Genomic DNA, 19,773 nt, shown 5'->3' with positions numbered 1-19,773 from the left:
CCGGGGAGGTGCTAACTGCAATGACATACATTCAGAGATCAAGTTGTGGATATGCACAGTGCATTTGGCACAGATTGCTGAAGACTGCCCACACAGGGACAGTAAAATAATCCCAACTGAGTGATAATACAGATTAGTTCAACTACATTAATTCTGGGAGGAACACTTCAATCACAATTAAACAAGCTATAATAGGAGATTTGATTAAATTGGATCAAATGCAGCTGAACTAATCAGTTTCACTAAGCACCCCTCTATAGACAAATCCTAAACCTCGAGATCTGTCTCCAGTAGAAGTCAAGTCTTTTTAGTTGAGATATGCAGAAGTCTGAGGACTGAGGGGAGCTCAGGTATGAGAAGTATTCTTTGGCAGTTTAGTACAAATACAAAAAATAGATTGATTTTGAGGACTAAACTAAACTCTTCCCATTTTATATCTTTACTGCCAGCACCAGAACTGCTTCAGTGACACAGTAACTTGCATGTGGTAAACACAACCTTAAATTTTAATGCAAATAAAATGAAATTTTATACTTAATATTCGAGATTCCAGCAGATTATCAACTCCCCACAAAAATGTTAAACTTAAGATTCAGGGAGAAAAATTTCTTATGGCAATGAGAGAACCCAGGAAACATTTCACAATTGTTCATCTTCTCTGCAATATGTGAACTGGAAAACATCAGAGACCAGACCCCAAAAGGCAGCCAACTGTACTCTGATCACTCCAGCTCATATGGAATGTTAGCTAATGCAAAACCATTAGTTAATTGACTAAATATTCCTTTCTCTTTTACAAGGTAAAGTAGATTGCAGTCCTCCTCTCCTGTAATTGCAATCTGACTTTAGTATGACAAAACACTGCAGCTAAGAGTTTAGGCAATCTGCTTTTAACATTACATCAAGCTACAACAGTTAAAATACACTGTTTCACAATGAAGCAGACATTCATTTAAAATCTGGCACTTCCCTCTTAAAAGCAGTAGTTTTCCCTTCTAGTAACATGCTTATCCTTAAAATAAAGCTAGACTCATTTTGAAGAGGCGGAAAAAACAAGGTAAAGGAAACACTTCCAGAATGAAGTGTCCAACAGCTCTACAGCCTGCAGGGCAGAAGGCTGCAATATTAATGTTTGTCTTCAGCAACACAGGTCTCAAGATATTGCTTTGTCCAAATACTGCTATAAAGACTTTCAATTTCAAATTACTTCCAATAATAGGAATGTAACTCACATAGGGCATTCCACAATTAAGACCTCTTAGTTAATGAATCTATTTAGTTATCTCAGTTTAGAGATACTGTAGTGCAGCTTCATCTTCTTTGTCTGCTGCAGATTCTGATTCAAACTTCTAATGTGCAGTTGAGAACAAACCCTGTAAAAGGCTTAAGCAGACTCCCCTGTCAGGTACATGAGCACAACATGCAAGTTGCATCAGTCATGGAAGTTGACCTGGTCCATTTTCAGATTTTTCAGCAAGTGATGCCAGAGACAGCTTGTCACCTTAGGTGAGAATTTTATGGGGAAAATAGGTATACAAACAGTACATGGTACTGTTTGTGCTTATTCCCTATGGAAAACTGACCCGATGCTACGAGAAATTTCACTCAGGACTGTAGGAATACTTTGATTTTACCTCTTAAAGAAATAAAAAGAACAAACCCAAACCACCAGCAACAAAACAAAAAGAGGATGGAGTGTGCCACACGGATCGCCTAATCCACTTACCATAGAAGCTTCCATTCCTTTTTTATGAAGCCTTCTCAGTATTTCTAGAACCTGACACCTACTTTAAAAGAAAGAAGCTGACATGAGAGTTTTTTCTTGGATTTAAAGACCGTCAGGGCATGGAACTTCTCTTTATACTGTCCTGTAGATTTCCCAAGATTGAATTCTTATATAGTCTTTTGGTCATGAAAGTGAGAGTAATTCAGCTCTGAACAGCTTTCCTTGCAATAAGTGTATTTTTCATTAGGGAAATCGGAATTTCCCCCTCCCCATAGATTCTCACGCATTCACACAGACTCTCTAGAAAGGTAAGACACTTTATTGAATTTGTTGATAAATTAAGAAAGGACTATGAACCAGACTTATGGATCACAGGTGCTTGTAAACAGACATCAATTCCTTCCCACAGGAAGCATGACTCCGTGTGCTCAGCCAGAAGTCACTTCCCCCAGCGCTGCTCACAGGCTGCATAGTGACGGAGGGCAGAGAAAAAGTCTTCATAGCTGATGTTCAGGTGGGAAGGCAAAGAACTGAGAAGGCAAGTTAAAATAAGCTTTTATTACCACCACATGATTCCCATGGCCAGTCAGGTGTATCACTACCTAAACCAAACTATTGTCTGAGTAATCTTTCGAAGCTGTTCTCAACCTGTTGCTGTCACTCAGCTTGAGTAACTAAACCAGCTTTTAGATCTTGTCATGCTCTAAATCAAAGCCTACCCATTAGAGCACATAGGGCACTTCAAGCTATTAAGAAAGCTGGAGAAGCACACATCTGCCCAGATGTTCAAGTGCTATATAAAGGTTATCAGATTTAAGAAATACAGAAACACTAGTCAATTCAGTTATTGCTAAAATTGGAAAGTAATCCAGAGGCATAGTCATCTTACATTATTCCATTTCCCTTATAACCCGTGTTCCTGTTAGAAAACGGTAAGTGACTCAAAATCCACATAAGGAACACCAACAGAGCTGGGACTGGACTGCTAAGACTAGACAATGACAGAAGTTGTTCCTTAAACCTGAAGAGTAAATAAAACCTGCTGTTGCCTCATCATGGCTGAAGGAGCAACAATGAATGTTTGACAGATTTAATTAAACAATTTTTAAACACCCTCAGATCAACCTCCAGGCACCTTTGTTTAGACTTATCTCCTCTCATGGCTATTTCCATAAGGCAAGTCACATAAAGACTTGCTTAGTCAGATTATTAATCCACCCTCTTTTGCAGTATTTATACTTAACTCACATTATCTCTGTCAGTCTGATGTGCCATGGCAGGAATCCTAATGTACTGTCCACAGGACCAAACTTCAAGACCAAATCAGGATCAGGAAATCCATTTGTACCTGTAAAAACAAGTTAAATTAGTTGGGTTTCTTAATTCACCGCAAGATTTGTTTTAATTCTAAACCTTAAGGCATCTGCTTTTTCATTAAATGCATTTATTTATTTATTATTTATTTATTTTAATCAAGTGAAGCTCCTGAGGACATGTTAACAGTTAAAAGCCCAAGAGGACACTGGTCTTGCACCAACTGAACAAAAGCTTAGCTGGACTGCTGTTTTTGTCAGGTGCTTTTAAAAGACTTGGTAAGGGAAGCAGTAGGAACAGTTACATTGTTTTGAGTAACAGCAAGCCTTAACATTACAGTTTAAACTGACTTGTTCCAGTTTTGTCTTGGCAAACTTTATTTTAGTATTGTAGAACATGCTGTACCCTACCTGTACACATTACAGTCCTAACTCAACTATGTGCAATTGCAGCCGAGTAGAAGGACCATTAGCACAAAAAAACCTTAAGGAGGTTCCACTGAAGAAAAGCTTGGTTTCACAGACAATCAAGAAAACAAGCTGTACAAAAAAAAATACCCTGTCAGATGAGCTGTCTCTTTCTCAGTGAGAAGCTAGACAGGCAATCTTAAAAACAACTTTCACTGTGAAATTTCAGACAAACTGTTGCAGGTAAAATCTGTCTTGCTAGATGGGTGAGGAAAAACAGGGCAATGGTCCCCCTCTCCCTCCTCCCCCTCAGTTACTAAGTAGGCAGCATTACCCATCTCAGGGCTAGATAACACTGAAGGACTTCACTAGATGCCCACCTCAAAACCCCAGACACTGTCATTCCGCTACTGAGAGCGCCTTACTGATCACTCAAGGTTGAAGGCCATCAGTGGCCCAGTGATACTGTCTCCCTTTCCACATGCTTCTGCCATGCCTGAGCCATTCAAGGCCAAAACTGACAGTCAGGCAACAAGCTTAGAAAGAACAGCCATGTCCAACTTTCCCTGACAATTCTAGACCTAGTTGATTAGGGCAACATTTGAAAACCAGTATAGTATCCCCAGGGGACCCAGGAAAGTAAAAGCTGGTTTTTGTGTGCCTACCTAGCTCATCTGAAAAGCGTTTCAGCAGCTGTAATCCTACTTTGCTACAATGCTGCACGTAGTCATAATGACTGCATGTTATTTTTTCTTGTCACCCCTTCCATTATTCACTAAATCTACAAGTGAACTGCAAGAGTGCTTGCACTGCATAATGCCTACCTTTAGCAGATAGAATTTAATACTATTTGCTCTGAACTTCAGATGTTATTTCTCAATTATTTCTCCCTTGCTTAAAAAAAATAAAAACAAACAAAAAAACCCAAAACCCTCAAACCAACAACAACAAAACCCACAAACCACCAACAAAAAATATCACACCAAAAAACAAACACAAACCAGTCAAGAGCCTTTTACAAGTTTAAATTTAGTTGTGGAGGAAGTTCGGGAATAACGGAAGAGGAAACCAAAGCCCTATTAGATTTCACTTCACCCAGGATTTGAAGCTAGAGATTTCAAGAAGTTCACATCCTCCTCCCCACTGAATCATCACAATAGTAATCCTTTTACCAGAGGTAAAGTTATTTTCACAAGCATTTGCATTTCTAAGGAAGTATGAAGTATTTAGATACACGTGCCTTGTGCTACAGTCCAAATCTTATCTCAAAGTTAAAAAAAGAACAAAAATACAAATCAAACCTCTAAAGCAAAAGCTACTTAGGTGTTCAGAAGCTAGCATGTTAGTATGAAAGAGCTTTGCAGGGAAGTAGTGAATACTTAGAAGTGGGGGCTCTGGAGGCAGTGGGCAGCTTTACTCATCAGCTGATTCAGTAGCTGAGTACTCCTCAGCTGGCCAGTTCAGCGACAGGATCTTCAACACTGCAATGGCTTTTCAAACAGGAAAAGACCTTCAGAGAGCCCAGTTAATGCTAACATTTCCTTCTGGTTCCTATCTGAAGGAAAATGAAAATGTACACTGTAGTATTACTGTTAAAACAGCCTATTCAAAACACAGTACTGTGCTTTCCACTCTGCATCCATTTCTCAACATAATCATAATCACCACTACAGATCCTTCACATGTGGAAGCTCCCTCCCTCAGAATTGCTGGAGTTACAGTGCTCAAGTTTAACCCACACAAGATAGAAGGATTTGGGAGCAGACTCCAAAAAAAGGCCAAAAGACTTGGATACTCAAGGGACAATAATCTGGCAAAATACCTTCTAGATCAGGAATTCTGCAAGGGCAACATAAAGGAATTTGTAGAGTTGATAGCACTAGCCTTCTCCACATAAATTTTACAGGGCAACCTGAACAGCCGTAATTGATAGTCGTGTTCTTTACTGGGAAAGCAGATGGCAAGTAGAGACAGTATGTGAAAACGCAGAAGCTATAGTCACTATAAACACAAACCCTAAAAATATCTATCAAGTACTGCTTTTCAAGAACTTGCTCTCAATTTAGATCAGTAACTCACAGATGTTTAAGTCATTATGAAAGAATAGTTCTTTACTTTCGACTGTCCTAAAAAAATCAAACCAAGCAAATTAATAAGCAGTACCAGTTACAGATACTACCCTTAGTTATTAGCCACACAGATTAAGCAGCCTGTTTTCAAAGTGTCCCAAACAACAATAAATCTGCTCAATTTAAGACTGCACCCAATACTTTCATTACATCTGGACACTTAAATGCACAGACAGAAGATCAAGAACAAGTATTTGAGAAGGCCCAGTTAAACAGCACTGACCAAAATACACACGTGGGTATCAACTGTCACCAGTTCTTTACAAAAACAGTGAGCTGTTTTAAAGCAGCAGTTAGTCATTTCTTTTTAAATTGCCTTTGGGATATAACAGGATAGATGTCTAAGTTACTTCTTCATGTGCTTTGTTAAATATATTTAATAACTCCATTACAATGAGAACCTATCATGCAGTATGCTAACAACTGGCACAGAATTCAGTCTTAAATTAAGATTAAAGTGTTAAAAGTTTCTAAACTGCCACAGCAGTCAGTCTGCCAAGCAATTCAACTGACCACCTCCTTGGGGACACCAAAAAACCAAACCAAAACAACCCCAAAATCAAGCAACAACACTATCAAAAATCCAGTTATTGAGAGCCATGCTACAGTAATGTGCCTGCATACATCCAAGCTGAAGTGTGCAACCTGAAACCTGAACCCTGCCCCAGCTAATTACAGCTGCAATTAACATGCATGGATCACCTAAGAAAGCTGAGCAAGTATTACAACTCTACAGCACCACTGGAGTAGGGAAGGATTGTTCTACACTGTTTCTCCCGGATGCGAGAGATATCAGGCAGCTCTGCCTTTTCATAGCTACTGCACCTAGCCATTTGCTAGTACAGAATTAGTACAGAATCGCTAACCCGCATGAATTAGTGATGAAAATAACTAAACTACTGTGGGTTATACAGCAACAGATGAGCCAGTGCTCTGTCATTTGCACTCAGGGTGATAGTTAGGTGGCAACAGCTCTAATTGCTGTAAGCAGATCTGAGAAAGACTCTGCCCATACCCAGGATTGCAGCATGCTAACTTGCAAGAAGTTAAAATGAGCTATAACTGTCTAGTTTCAGGTGATGCCAGCAGTATTTTTTTCCCCAGAAAGCTCATCACAGAACATCCCATAGAGGTTATAAATTCTGAAAAGCTGAGACTACAATTTAGCTTAATGTTTCAATTTCATGTGTAAAGGAAAAGCTCAAGAAGGATGTAAACCAGTAAGAAATGCCTAGCAGAAGCCTCAAAGCAATAATCAGACTAAACATCAAGACACACAGATTCTAAGCAATAAATATACTAGAGACCAAATCCATTATGAATCAAATTCTCTTTCCCCTCCTCCCCCTGAACCATGTCATACTTACTACTTAATAAGTTGTCTAACACATTCACGTCCAGGTCTGTGTATGTTCTTTGCTGCTGTGCTACCAACTGACAAAAGTTCTGAGCAGCTTTTACTATGTCTGCTTTTCCATCTTCTGGAGACAGTACCTTCAATGTAGATTGGCAATTTAAAACTGAAAGTACAAAACACAGTTTAAAAGCAACAGAAATACAGTCGTATTGAGTGCGCTTTAGATATTAATGGGATATGAGTGAAAGTAACTTGCAGTGTACTTCACATATTATATATCTAATCACAGATACCCATTTCTGTAAGAGATAGATGAGGTGTAAGTGTTCTGATTTTGCTGTATTACTAAAACACAAGTTTAAGGTAACTATTTTGAGAAGTCTTGTGAAAGTTCATTTAATTAATGTCAGTCTTGAAATGTAGAGTCTTCTGGGGAATTTGCATTTGTTCTTATGACATCAGGCAAAGCAGTGAGAGGAAGGTGCCTAGACAGAAACTTTTGGGGTGGTAAGCAGTGTGGAAAGACTTGCAGTTCAGGGAAAGGAAAAAAGATCTAATTCCTACCCCTAAGAGAGGAAGGTGTTTGAACAGCTACCATACTAAACTGAAGGAAAGGTCACTGTACACAGGCATGGTTTTAAGTAAAAGCAGAGTTATGATTTATATAAAGCTAAAGTCATACCAATCCCCACCCCTTGCAGTTCATCCTACCTTGATCAACTTTGTCCTGATTTGCAAATTCCACGGTGTACTTGGAGCAATCTAATCCTAAGAGTTCTTGCTGCTGTTTTAAGATTTCATCCATCAGTCTTGAATTATTCCTCTTGAAAATACCTTAAAAAAAAAAAGTTGCATGTCAGCCAACTCAAGAGTGCTACAACATAAATCTGACACTAGGCAGGAAGGAAAAAGAATGAGGGTTGTCAATACTGGTTTCAAACTGGAGTTCACAAGTATGATAAGAATCCATAGCAAATGACACTGCACGTGACTACTTCCAGTGACCTTGGAAAGACAACCCACATGCTTTTGTTCCTCTTTCAGCCTTATTTAAATAGCAAGCTACAACTGCATAAGGGATAGTACAAGACCTTCTTAATTGCCCTTAGTATGCTTGCAATACTTTGAGACAGCAATACTCTATGAGCACAGGACCAAGTCACATTAACAGTAAGTTTCTTTAATACCCGTGCTGCTAGATTTACAGCTCAGGTCTGCTACCACTTACTGCCACACCACTAAGGCTTCAGGCTGACAAAGCAAGTCACTATTAAATCAATGTTTCAGGACACAGTAACTAACCCCCCTTACACCATGGCAAATGTCATGGATTTCCTAATAAAAGGATTTCACAAGCTGTATATTCCAAGAAATTAATACAGTCTTCAAGGCCTTTTTATACTCATGTTTATGGCAGGCACATTTTGAGTGCAGGAATTACGAAAATTTGCTTAACCAAACATACTTGTTTTCCTGTTCTAAAATAAATTTTAGCACTTGAGTACAACTATTTCTAATCAAAAACCACAGGAAAAATTAAGTTCTGCAGCTTAAATATTTCCAGTGCAAAAGCATGGCTAGGCATATTTACTTAGGAACTGATAATGCTTTTATCATTCTGTATTCTAGGCTTGTTATCAAGAGTCTAAGTTCCACTCAGAAATCCTATGGTAAGCACTTCTGTTGACCAGTCTAAAAATGCCCACACAATACCCTTACAAAAACCACTGAACTTGCATACATTTTATATCAGGTTTATGACTGATCACCTCAACCTGATTCTGAGATGAGAAACTGCTAAACAAACAGATCAGCTTCCAGATCAGTAACAATCAAACAGTGTCTAAGTATTGGGTTAAGACCACAAAACATTAGGAGTTAGTTTATAACATGAAGTAACACAATGCATTTATTTACACACTAGCCTTTTAGGCCTGGTGAGTTTTTATACAGGCTTCATTAGAGGTTTTAACAAGTGGAAAAGCATCTGGTTTTCTTCCCACCCTGAATACTTCCTGTAAAAAAATATACTTCATTACACAAGTGTTAGAGATGCTTATAACTGATTTCACATGTTGACAGACAAGTAAATCTCAGTAAGGCAGCAACCTTGATACAAAAAGAGCGTTAGTATATACTAAGTCTAAACTGAAGTTAAATCATTACACTATGTTCCTGCTTACTAGTGTATATCCATACATACTGGAAATTGAGAATGCTGCTTTGAATAATACTGCTTGATATGACTCTGCTTGGTTATGTTTGTTCAGTGCTACAGTTAGCACTGATTGTTTTCCTTACACTTAAGGTCAGCAGCAGTACAGCTATCTACTGCAATTGTTAATCCCACACCACCTTCAATTAAGATCTATGCAAGGTTGCACGTGCCTCATTTCTAAGAGTCACTTGACTTCCACCCACCTTTCAAGATGAGGAAAAAAACCCACAACCAACCTATGTTCAATATTCAGAACAAGAGCATAACTACGAGAGGTTCCCAATATGGAAAAAAAAAGATAGCTGCTCTCTTCTTCCCCACTCAACCCTAATGATGTCAAATTTTTTTCTCATGAGAAATTGATGCCTATTCCTGTTAAAGTTCAGAAGAGCACACCTAAGAAACTGCACTCCAACCCTCAAGTAAATGAAGACACTGAGGATAACAGGTAGAGAATAGTCTAAGGTGCTTACTGCTCAGTAAAATGGGGTATCAGATAAAGGACTTGGTCCAGCTCTGAAGTGAAGATTCTTAATGCACATAGCAGATACTGAAGACACGTTGGATGGGTTCCTGAGATTTATCCAAATATCATGAGCATTTCCCTTCTACTCTTCTCATTTATCCAGCCCAACTCCTCAGTTGTTCAAAACCAGGGTCCTGTGTTGCTCTTGGAACAACAGTTTAACACAAGCTGGAAGTACTGTAATTGTGCTGTAAAGTTGTAATATGTCTTTCCTGTAAAGACCTCACTGAAATTCCAACTGATATGCCAACCTTGACACACCTACAATCTTCCTGCAGAGGGGATCCTGAAGCACATCGGAAGGTTGTAAACATCCATACTAACTGAGATTTTCATTTAAAACAAATAGCATTTGGGAACTTTACTCCTTCAGTGTTTTGCTCCTCGCTCAGTGCACAGGAGTCCTTTTCTTATGAACGCTTGTGATGGCAAACACAGTCCTACCAGAAGGAATGTACACAGGCAAAATTAATATTTAACTTTAAAAATCATTTTACATAGTTGTGGCTCAGACTTACACTCCCCTTACAGGATCTCAAAACCCCATTTGCCTAGAAGGTTCATTTTTTTAAAACTTTTAAAATATATCCAAGTTACTTCTGGAAGATGCTTTTGCTAATTTATACATGGTAAAGTAAACAAGAGTGTATGATTAGACCAATTCACTAACAGAATTCGGGTGTTCCCATGCAGCAAGACTTAAGTCTTTATTTAATGCTACCTTCCAGTTTTGGTCACAGTCTTCCACATAAATTGAAGCAAGTCCATAGTATGATTCTAACATTATGGATAGATTGTTTGGCAGAAGGTCTAGAAGTTTAGCAATACAGCAGCTGTTTTCTGTTGAATGGGGAAAATTTCAGCCCTAGTACTGTGTTTCTAATATGGAACACAAATATGAAATTGACACTATTATTTCTCATTAGAAGCAATTTTTGGTTTTGTAATGCAGAAACAGTTTTGCTCAGTCACAACAAGCTGGTTGCAAATGTGTATATTCTAGCAAATAAAGTTTTAAGAATTATGCATATTTAAACATTGTAATTCCTATAACAAGAATATAGGACTGCAGGGTATTTGGTTTTGGTGTTTTGCTGGTTTAATTTTTACCACTGAGAACTTGTGAGCTGTTTCCAGGGATAATTCTTGTTTTTACAACACAGACTGCAAGCCTGTTATTGATCATTAGTCTTCATTACACTGAGGCAAACCAGAAGTGGTTTAGCTTCCCACAGTAGCCCTCCATTTACATGGATCTTTTCTAGGGCATGTGCCTTCTACTCGGCTTTAGAACAGCTACAAGCCATACTCCTTCACAGTCAACTGTGGTGTTGCAGCACTTTAGGGCTAGAGAGTGACAAATGCTATTTGTAATTAAGAGGCTGCAAGTTCAGCAGAAGCAAGGCTCAAAAGTGCCAGGAACAGCAAACTGTGAGGGGAACACTGGCACAGATAAACACCAGGTGGTGTCAACCAATTGTCTGTCTAGCCAGGCTACCACAGTCACCACCTGCTAATACCTTGGGAGCACCTCAACATTCAACATTCTCACTTGCCCTGCTTTTTAAAGCAGCAAAACCTAGTAAATATGCAGAATACAGTCAGCTCCTCCTTACAGTGGAACAACTTAATCAAAGTTAAACCCAGGAAATAACACATCTCCATAGCATTTCAGTTATTCACTTTTTCTCAACTCCCTTCCGGTGTCAACAAGGGAAGAGTCATGAGACAAGTCTGTTTGAAGCCAAGCATTAACAGTTTGAGAATTGACAAACAGTAAACCAAATAAAAAAATGTACACATAAGAAACTGTTTTAACACATAAACAGCTTCTGCCTGGATCCTCCTGTTGGATCACGCTGGTTGATATTACGAGGAAAGTGGGGTTTGAATCATTCGAATAACATAATAGTTAGGGGTGGAAAGGACCTTAAGATCATCTAGTTCCAAACCCCTGCCATGAGCAGGGACACCTCACACTAAACCATGTCACCCAAGGCTCTGTACAGCCTGGCCTTGAATGCTGCCAGGGACGGATTATTCGCAACTTCCCTGGGCAACCCATTCCAGTGCCTCACCACCCTTACAGGAAAGAACTTCCTTATATACAATCTAAATTTCCCCTGTTTAACCCGTTACCCCTTGTCCTGTCACTACAGTCCGTAATGAAGAGTCCTTCCCCAGCATCCTTATAGGCCCCCTTCAGATACTGGAAAGCTGCCATGAGGTCTCCATGAAGCCTTCTCCAGGCTGAACAGCCCCAACTTTCTTGGCCTATCTTCATACTGGAGGTGGTCCAGTCCCCTGATCATCCTTGTGGCCCTCCTCTGGACTTGATCCAACAGTTCCATGTCCTTCTTATGTTGAGGACACCAGAACTGCACACAATACTCCAAGTGAGGCCCCATGAGAGCAGAGTAGAGGGGCAGGATCACCTCCAACCTGCTGGTCACACTCCTTTTGATGCAGACCAGGATACGGTTGGCTTTCTTGGCTGCGAGTGCATAAGTGCATACTGCCAGTTCATGTTCATTTTCTCATTGACCAGCACCCCCAAGTCCTTCTCCGCAGGGCTGCTCTGAATCTCTTCTCTGCCCAGCCTGTAGCTGTACCTGGGATTGCTCCGACCACTTGGCATGGTTAAACTTCATGAGGCTGGCAGTGTTCCCTCCAGCGTGTCAACCAAACCACACAGCTTGGTGTCATTGGCAAACTTGCTGAGGGCGCACTCAATCCCACTGCCCATGTCACTGACAAAGATCTTGAACAACATCTTTACATGAAGAACATTACACCGGACCTCACAGGATACAGAGAGCTAGAAAAATGTACTAGGCTTACCTATTTCAAGAGCCTAGAAAAAACATAAACCAGGTTTGAAAGTGCCCAAAGTCACTTAGGTTTCACCACTTAAAGTCACTTAAGATAGCACTAAACCAATTAAGAAGAATTCAAGACAGAATTTATAATCTCATAGGTGACCTGTTCCTCCCACATTTCTTCTTGGAAGGACATTCTGTACCAGGAGAACAATTGCTCAGAAACAACTGAAAGAAGGGATACTACTTTCACATTACTCATATGCATAAGGAGATTACCTTCGGCAGATTAGCATTAGCCCTCTTAATAAATGTGGTCTGAGTACTTCTCTCAACACTAAAATGCAGGTGTTGGACATGAGGTTTCTGCCCACAGCAGATGCTACGTGATGCTGCAATCTCACAAATGTGTGAGACACAAAACCACAATATATGTATCTCCCCAGTGAACACACTGAACAACCAGAAAGCTTTATGGATTGATCAGAGTGTCTAAATTACCAACTATTTTGGAAAAGACTAAAAGCCTACAACTGGGGCTAATGAAACAACTTATTTTGCTTACTATAGTACCCTATCCTTTCAAAGTTTTTTCTAAGAGAGAATTGGTCAGGAGTAAAGCAGTGCTCTGGAAAACGAAACCCAGGAGAAAGAAACCCAAACTTGTAAAGCAGCTGTACTGTGGGCTTTAAGTAACCTTCAACCCACAGCATCTATTCAGGAGCCCAAAGTATTCAAAAGCCAAGATTCAAGAAGCTCCCCAAAAGCACTCTAGGCTTGTCCCAAACCATTTCAGGAAAGCTTCATTGACCGACAGAAGTAACACTCAAGCAGGCTCTCGGGTAACAAAGTAACAGAAGAAAGTTGAAATATGTAATGCTGGGCAAAGGCTTCTGCTCCCCAGGAGATATTTTATATGCAGCTATATAATTGCATAATCACTGCCTTCTGACTGAGAGAAGGCTGCATTATTTCCTCAGAGATAAGGTCTCAACCAGCATGGCTGGACTTCTATCAAGTAATAGTACTGGCAATACAGAAGTCCACAGAAATAAATCCTTGATCAAAACCCTAACCTTTTAGTTAATCTGGATTTACTAACCCTAATGGTGCATACTGTATCATTAAGCTTATTATGGGTTTATTCTGCTGCTTATCAATGAAAACTGGGAGAATGAAAATGGCCCCAAAACATCAAGGGCAATAAATGCAAGACACCTTAGGCTTCCAAACCGAATCTCAGGTCTACGCATTGCAACTCATACCACCATATTCATTACAGTACAAGACAGTTACCTACTGTCCTCTTGCATTCTGCAAAGACCTTTTTACTTGAGTCTTTTGGTGCAACGAACTTCATGAATTCAGAGAAGACAGCCAAATACCTGATCATGTTTCAACACAGCTGTAACATACTGGGTTCTGTAACTGCCCATGAGGATTAGTGTAACTCCTCACAAGTTGCCCTTATGGTTACTGGTGCAGCTGCTGTTAACATACTAGTGTCAGCGGGGATGCAGCTATTTATTTTGACCCTGAAGGATACAGAAGCAACCTCCTTAGTCATTTTTTAATGACCAATTTAAAATATAGAGATTAACTACTACAAACAAATACACTGCCTATCTGACACTTCTTTAAAGAACTTCATGCTCCCATCTCTTCCTACAGAAAGGGCAATTAAGGACACATTTTTAATTCAAGCTTTCTGCAAGAAAATAGTTTTCATCTCAGAAAACACAACCATGGAAGACCACTTATCCTGTTGCAATGAGGAGAATCTCAGTACTACAAGTAAGCAATTAAAGAAAAAGAAACAAAGTGTATCTAAGTGTATCTAACGCCAGTTCAGAACACTGTGCTTCCATCTTTACTATAGCCAGCATCAGTGGGGACAACTTACCTTTGGCAAGTCAATAGCTAGTAAAATGGTAAGAACACAGAACCTTACTGAAGCAGACCAAAAGTAAGTCTCACCACCTGAGAAGATGAAAGTAAGTGCACAACATAATTAACATTCACCCTCTGTTACTGATAAGAGCAAGCACCTGACTTTATTCACCCTCACTAAGCAGTGCAGGTTCCAGACATCTCTATTATTCAGAACTGGATTCCACAACTGCAACATCCTACTCAATGCCAGCTCTATCTGAAAGTGTTGTATGGTCAATCCAGACACCATAAAGAGCTCAGCACCAAAAGAAAGGCAACATATCTGCTATTACTAGAAGTAAGCAAGTACTTAAGTAATGTGAATAACTACTTGCTCACCCTCTGAAACCCGTTTAAAAGGCTCAGATGACAACATGCTGTGCAAAAAAGCAGTTGTGGCTACTATCCCAGATAACCCACTGAACACCTCTGAAGAACATGCATGCGTAATGATAGGCTATGCTCATCAACTCCGAAAGTCTGGCAAAAGCCACTGATTTAAAATACTTCAGTTGCTCTGCACTGCCTTGCCTTTTTCAACTACATTCCAACAAACCGGAATTCAAGCTGGCAATTAAACCAGTGTATTCTGGTATCAAAGGACTAACAGAAGAAAGCACTACTGAAAAGCATTATGTTTTGACACTAACGTCATAAGATCACAGCTATATTTTCAGATTTCAAAGGTGTTAACTTCTTAGCATGCAAATTTAGCATGAATGTAACAATACACAGGAACAGCAGAAAATAACCTCCAAGGTATTTCTTTCTGAACTGCTAATAAAGACAATTGTTCTGCAACATTATTTCAGTTCCATTGCTCTTCGGAGGACATAACCTTGTAATTTCTGGTTATCACATTTACAGTGTTGTAACAGCCAGCCTTAGATCTGACAGGACCTCAATACGTGCTGGAGAAGCAGGAGTAGCTTCTCCACAACGGTGTCTGTCGCTACTACAGCACCTGCTCCCCCATGCCAGACACGATCTCAGCAACAGTGGCTGCCTAAGCATTGACTGGTGCTTTCTCCCTCCTCTGTGCTGAATGGTTGCACAGCAAACAAGCTGAAAACCAAGACAACCAAGAAGCATGGCTCTCAGCTGGATCTCTTCCTCAATCCAATTCTCGCGATTTCTGCAGCAAAATGCAGAGATCTAAAAAGGAACTAAGCATGCATATGTAACATATTAGGCAACGCTGCAGGGAGCTTATTTGAGGTTGAACAGAAACTGGAAATCCTGTGTGGTAAAAATCTCTCTCTTCAGGCTATGAGGGTAACTCTCACTCTTGTTTGGTACTAAATTTTGCTCTGGAGCACTTAACCTGGCTTAGTGCTTTCCGAGTTGAGAACAAAAAGTACCAACACATGAACGGCTTTTCAGAAGGCTCTGTTTTCTGTGTCACTGAGATGGTATAAAATATTAGCATAACATTCCTTGACTTCCAAATGAGGAAGTATTCTCTCACTGAAACACAACATAACCAAGAACCACAACAGCCCTGCACAGATGGCCAGCTTAAGCTGCTAAAGGACTGGTATTAAGCCTAGATTCTTAAAAAAGATCTTGGAGAATTTAGTGAAAGTCAAGCCAATTGAGTCTTCTATCTCATATGAAGAACAAACATGAAACAGAACTATTAGAGGCAGTGGTTTAAACATAAATAAAATCACTAATGCCTAAGCTCCAGGAAAGGCTTGCATATCTCAGATGCGTTTGCACACTTAACAACAGGATCCACCTCCTTATGTAGAATGCACTGTGGAGTTTTTCCTGAAAGAGCACTAGAACAGTATTGCAGACTGTACCTCTAACCTGGCATAAATCTGCAGAGTTCGCCTAATGTGCATGTCATGTCTAGACAGCCATAAGAAGTAGCTCGAAACAGCTAAACACTGGTCTCTTGCAGTGTCACCACTGACAACAAGAGCATGGGCTCTTCATCTTGAAGCTTTCTCCTCTGAGAGGACAGAAGCAGGATACAGTCCATCTTATGTATTATTCGTCCTTCTGATTTAGCAGGTTGAGTACTCTCACAGGTCATCTCTCAACAGCTAGGTAGAGAGTTTTATCCAAGACTACCTTGAATACGGCTGATTTCATCACCTCAACAGGAAAGCATAGGAAAGAGGAAGATAGATTTGTACCACGATTATTCCATAGAATGTTAAATCTAAACCCTGAGCTTATATTTGAGATACTCAGCGATGCGGAATCAATGTATCTGCAAGAGTGAGTTCAACAGTCTTACAACTGAGACCCAGTAATGAATAAAAATCACACAGCCGACATAAAAAAAACCCCAAAGTTTTCCCAAGCACCAGCTCAGAAACTCAAACATTAAATAGCACCAGTCATTATACCAAATGCAGACCACGTAATTCAATTTTACAAAACTGACAGCACGCAGAACACACAGGCTTATGTTTAGCTACCTGTTTGTTCACATGAGGAAAAGTACATGAAAATAAACGGCTAATGCCATATACCCATTTCTGGCAGTTCAGACGTAGCTCATAAACTCAGCTCCCAAGAGTACATAGCCTAAAGTTCTTACTAACAGCCCGTACAATGTCACGACTCTCAGATACCAGCAGTTCCTGTCAGCTCAGGGCTGAGGATAAGACCCTAGAACGGCTCTACCACCTGCCCCCTCCAGTGCACATGCAGGGCCAGGTCACCCCGCCCAGGAGCCGGGCCAGGAAGGCACTAGGGACATTCCCCTAGCTTACCATGGCTAGAGACTGTTCAGAGGTCAGGCAGCTTCAGGGGACGCGCAGGGAGCTGCCACAGCAAGGCTGGGAAGACCCTGAGGCAGGGGTGGCCCTGGCCCCACACCGGTGTTGCCCCTGCCGGGAGGTGACCGTCGGGGCCCGACCTGGTGGCACCCTGCCGAACGACACCCCGCCACCACCGGCACTGCTCACCATTATGGTCGTAGACACTGACATAGGAGATGCCCACCGCCATGCACCACACCACCAGGCTGGCCATGTCCGCGTAACTCGGCTCCTCCTCGGTCACCACCAGCCCCATGTGCACCGGTAGCTTCTGCAGGGCACGCCCGTCCGAGCGCCACCGCTGCCGACCCTGAGCCGCGCCCCGAGGCCGCCGCCGCGCCGCGCCGGCTTTGCGGAAGGCGAAGGCCCCGGCGGGGGCGAGGAGCGCGCAGGAGGCGGCGGCGGAGGCCGCGCGGCGCCACAGCCACGCGCGGGGTCCGGCGGCGGCGCGGCCGCGCAGGCAGGCGAGCAGCGCGCGCTGCAGGCAGAGCAGGGCGCGCAGCACGGCGTGCAGCGCGCGCCACGCCAGCCCGCCCGCCCCGCTCATGGGGGGGAGCGCGGCGGCACCGCCGCCAACCGACAGGAGCGCGCGGGGCAGCGGCACGGAAGGGTCACGGAGGGAACCGGGGTGCCTCAGCCGCTACGCGCCATCCGCCGCGCCGCCGCCATAGCACTCAATGGGCTAGCGTCCCCCGCCCGGTAACCACCGCCGGCGCAGCCATCTTCCTGCCCCTCACCCCGATCTTTTACCTCTCACCCCGCCACATACAAGGAGCCCATTGGCTGCCGGGCAGCCTGCCGTCACTTCCGTCCGCGGAGAGCGAATGACGTGGCTCTGAGGGAAGGAACGGGGCGGGGGACAGGTTGGGAACGGCCCAGGTGGGCGGTGTCTCGCCGGGCCGCGCCCTCTGGTGGCCGTGGCTGAGGGCGGGAAAGGCGGGCCAGTGGCGGGAGCGGCGTGGAGCGGCGAGCGTGGAGCGGCGAGCGTGGAGCGGCGAGCGTGGAGCGGCGAGCGTGGAGCGGCGAGCGTGGAGCGGCGAGCGTGGAGCGGCGAGCGTGGAGCGGCGAGCGTGGAGCGGCGAGCGTGGAGCGGCTCTTGCTCTGCTCTGTCGTTTGGTCCTATGGGCGTCTGTAGCACCTCGTCTGCGCTGGCGTCCGGGATGGGGGCCGATCTGATCGCCACAGAGGCAGCTGTGCCTCGTGGGTGTCTGTGTTAGACAGCATGTTTCACCCTCGGGGCACCCTGCAAGCATTCGGTGGGTGGTTCTGCAGTGCGTGCACGGTACACGGGCGGTAGCGTGACCCTAAGAAACACACTGAGTGTGCCCCTGTGGTGGCCGAGGCAGTGACGCCTTGGGGGTGCATGCCCTACTTTGCCAGCTCCCACAAAACCTGCACTTCCCAGGTTTTGGCTCCTTGGCTCCTTTGGCTCCTTTCTGCTAGTAGTGGCCCACAGATTCGGAGATATAAATCCCACTGCAGGCAAAAGATAAGAGTGAGATCTAGCGAGCCATCCCTCTGCTGCCAGACAGATGGGTGGGCTGATCTGGCACAGGGATGTATTTAAGTGCTCTGTTAAAACAATCCACCAATGTAAAGTTGAATAAAAAATTCTGTATCACAAATATACTTTTTTTAGCTCAGAAAATAACTACTTCCCAGGCTTGTAATACAGACCAACACTAGCCAGCAAAAGCAACACAATCAAACCACGAGGAAGGCTTGTGCTGTTTTGTAAATACCTAAATCTTCAGCTTCCAAACATTTGGGTGCCTGATGATATGTAAAAAAGTTAAAATGTGAAGGAAAATGAAATCAGATGTTTTTATTCCAGTTGTTAGTGCATCGGGTGCCTAAGAAACCCAGGTGCATTTGCATAGACAGTATAACCAAATAGCTGCACTAACACCTGACAAAACAGCCTCCATGAATGCGAGCATTTCTTAGTTACTGAGTGCCAGGAGAAGATAAAGAATAATAGAGACTGTTTGCTTTGAAAAGTGATTTGCTGGTGTTATTACTCCTTGGTTATCAGCTGAGATTATGGACTGCCAGGAAACCCCTTAGGTTGCTGTTTGTAAATCACTGGGTTTAGTGGTCTCAGTCATTCAGTTCTGTTTAGTTTTCAAGCACTTTGGGAACTGTTCAATAAAATTTGTACATGCATCAGAGCTGATTAAGTCCTTTATTTTGCTTGCAAATATCTGGAAGGTCACTGCCAGTGAAGGAGGGCGCTTGCAGTGTGTACTCCCACGTGAAGTACACCTAACCCGAAAGTGTACACACAAAGCATCATAAGCTGTATTGTAGTCAGGTAGCTATTCAGCTACCAAAATAAACTCTTCCAAACACTTTGTTTCACTTGATCTTATCCTAATATTAGCCAGAGGTAAAGAATCTGAGAACTCAGATCCTGTGAATCTCCCTTCAACTCCCTGCAACAGTAGAATCGTGTCAAGTTTGCCCCAGTGTTTTCATTCCTTGCTATTAATTAAATTTGGAACTAGCATTAAGTCTCATTAACTGGGACACTGATTCTTCTGTCTGTTGCATTTGCTGTGATGA

At 42.4% G+C, this 19,773-nt stretch overlaps 1 protein-coding gene across 1 annotated transcript; it reads right to left on the bottom strand.

The window, feature by feature from the left end:
• Window positions 1-2,023: 2,023 nt before the first annotated feature.
• On the bottom strand, window positions 2,024-17,770 carry NUS1 (NUS1 dehydrodolichyl diphosphate synthase subunit). Its single transcript, XM_061366194.1, has 5 exons — window positions 17,356-17,770; window positions 7,645-7,767; window positions 6,944-7,096; window positions 2,975-3,074; window positions 2,024-2,256 (listed from the first exon to the last, which is right to left on the bottom strand). The coding sequence occupies exons 1-5, from the start codon at window positions 17,753-17,755 to the stop codon at window positions 2,166-2,168; spliced, it is 867 nt and encodes a 288-aa protein (XP_061222178.1). The 5' UTR covers window positions 17,756-17,770; the 3' UTR covers window positions 2,024-2,165.
• Between the last annotated feature and the right edge of the window lie 2,003 nt (window positions 17,771-19,773).

This window comes from Neopsephotus bourkii, unplaced genomic scaffold (genome assembly GCF_033783945.1).
Source record: "Neopsephotus bourkii isolate Nb327-2 ecotype Australia unplaced genomic scaffold, CSIRO-AGI_Nbou_v1 NB_1314, whole genome shotgun sequence".
Classification (NCBI taxonomy): domain Eukaryota; kingdom Metazoa; phylum Chordata; class Aves; order Psittaciformes; family Psittacidae; genus Neopsephotus; species Neopsephotus bourkii.
The sequence above is the reverse complement of the archived record's forward strand: the minus strand, read 5'-3'. Positions and strand labels throughout refer to the sequence as shown.

Bases quoted from the DNA above. Each gene is read 5' to 3' on its own strand.
- NUS1 (XM_061366194.1), bottom strand. From the start codon at position 17,755: ATGAGCGGGGCGGGCGGGCTGGCGTGGCGCGCGCTGCACGCCGTGCTG. The intron at 3,075-6,943 runs GTAAGTATGACA...TTGTTTTTACAG, and splicing joins GTTAGACAACTTATTAAGTA to GTACAAATGGATTTCCTGAT. The intron at 2,257-2,974 runs GTGAGTTAAGTA...TTGCCTTCTCAG, and splicing joins ATCAGACTGACAGAGATAAT to TTCTTTGCCTTCCCACCTGA.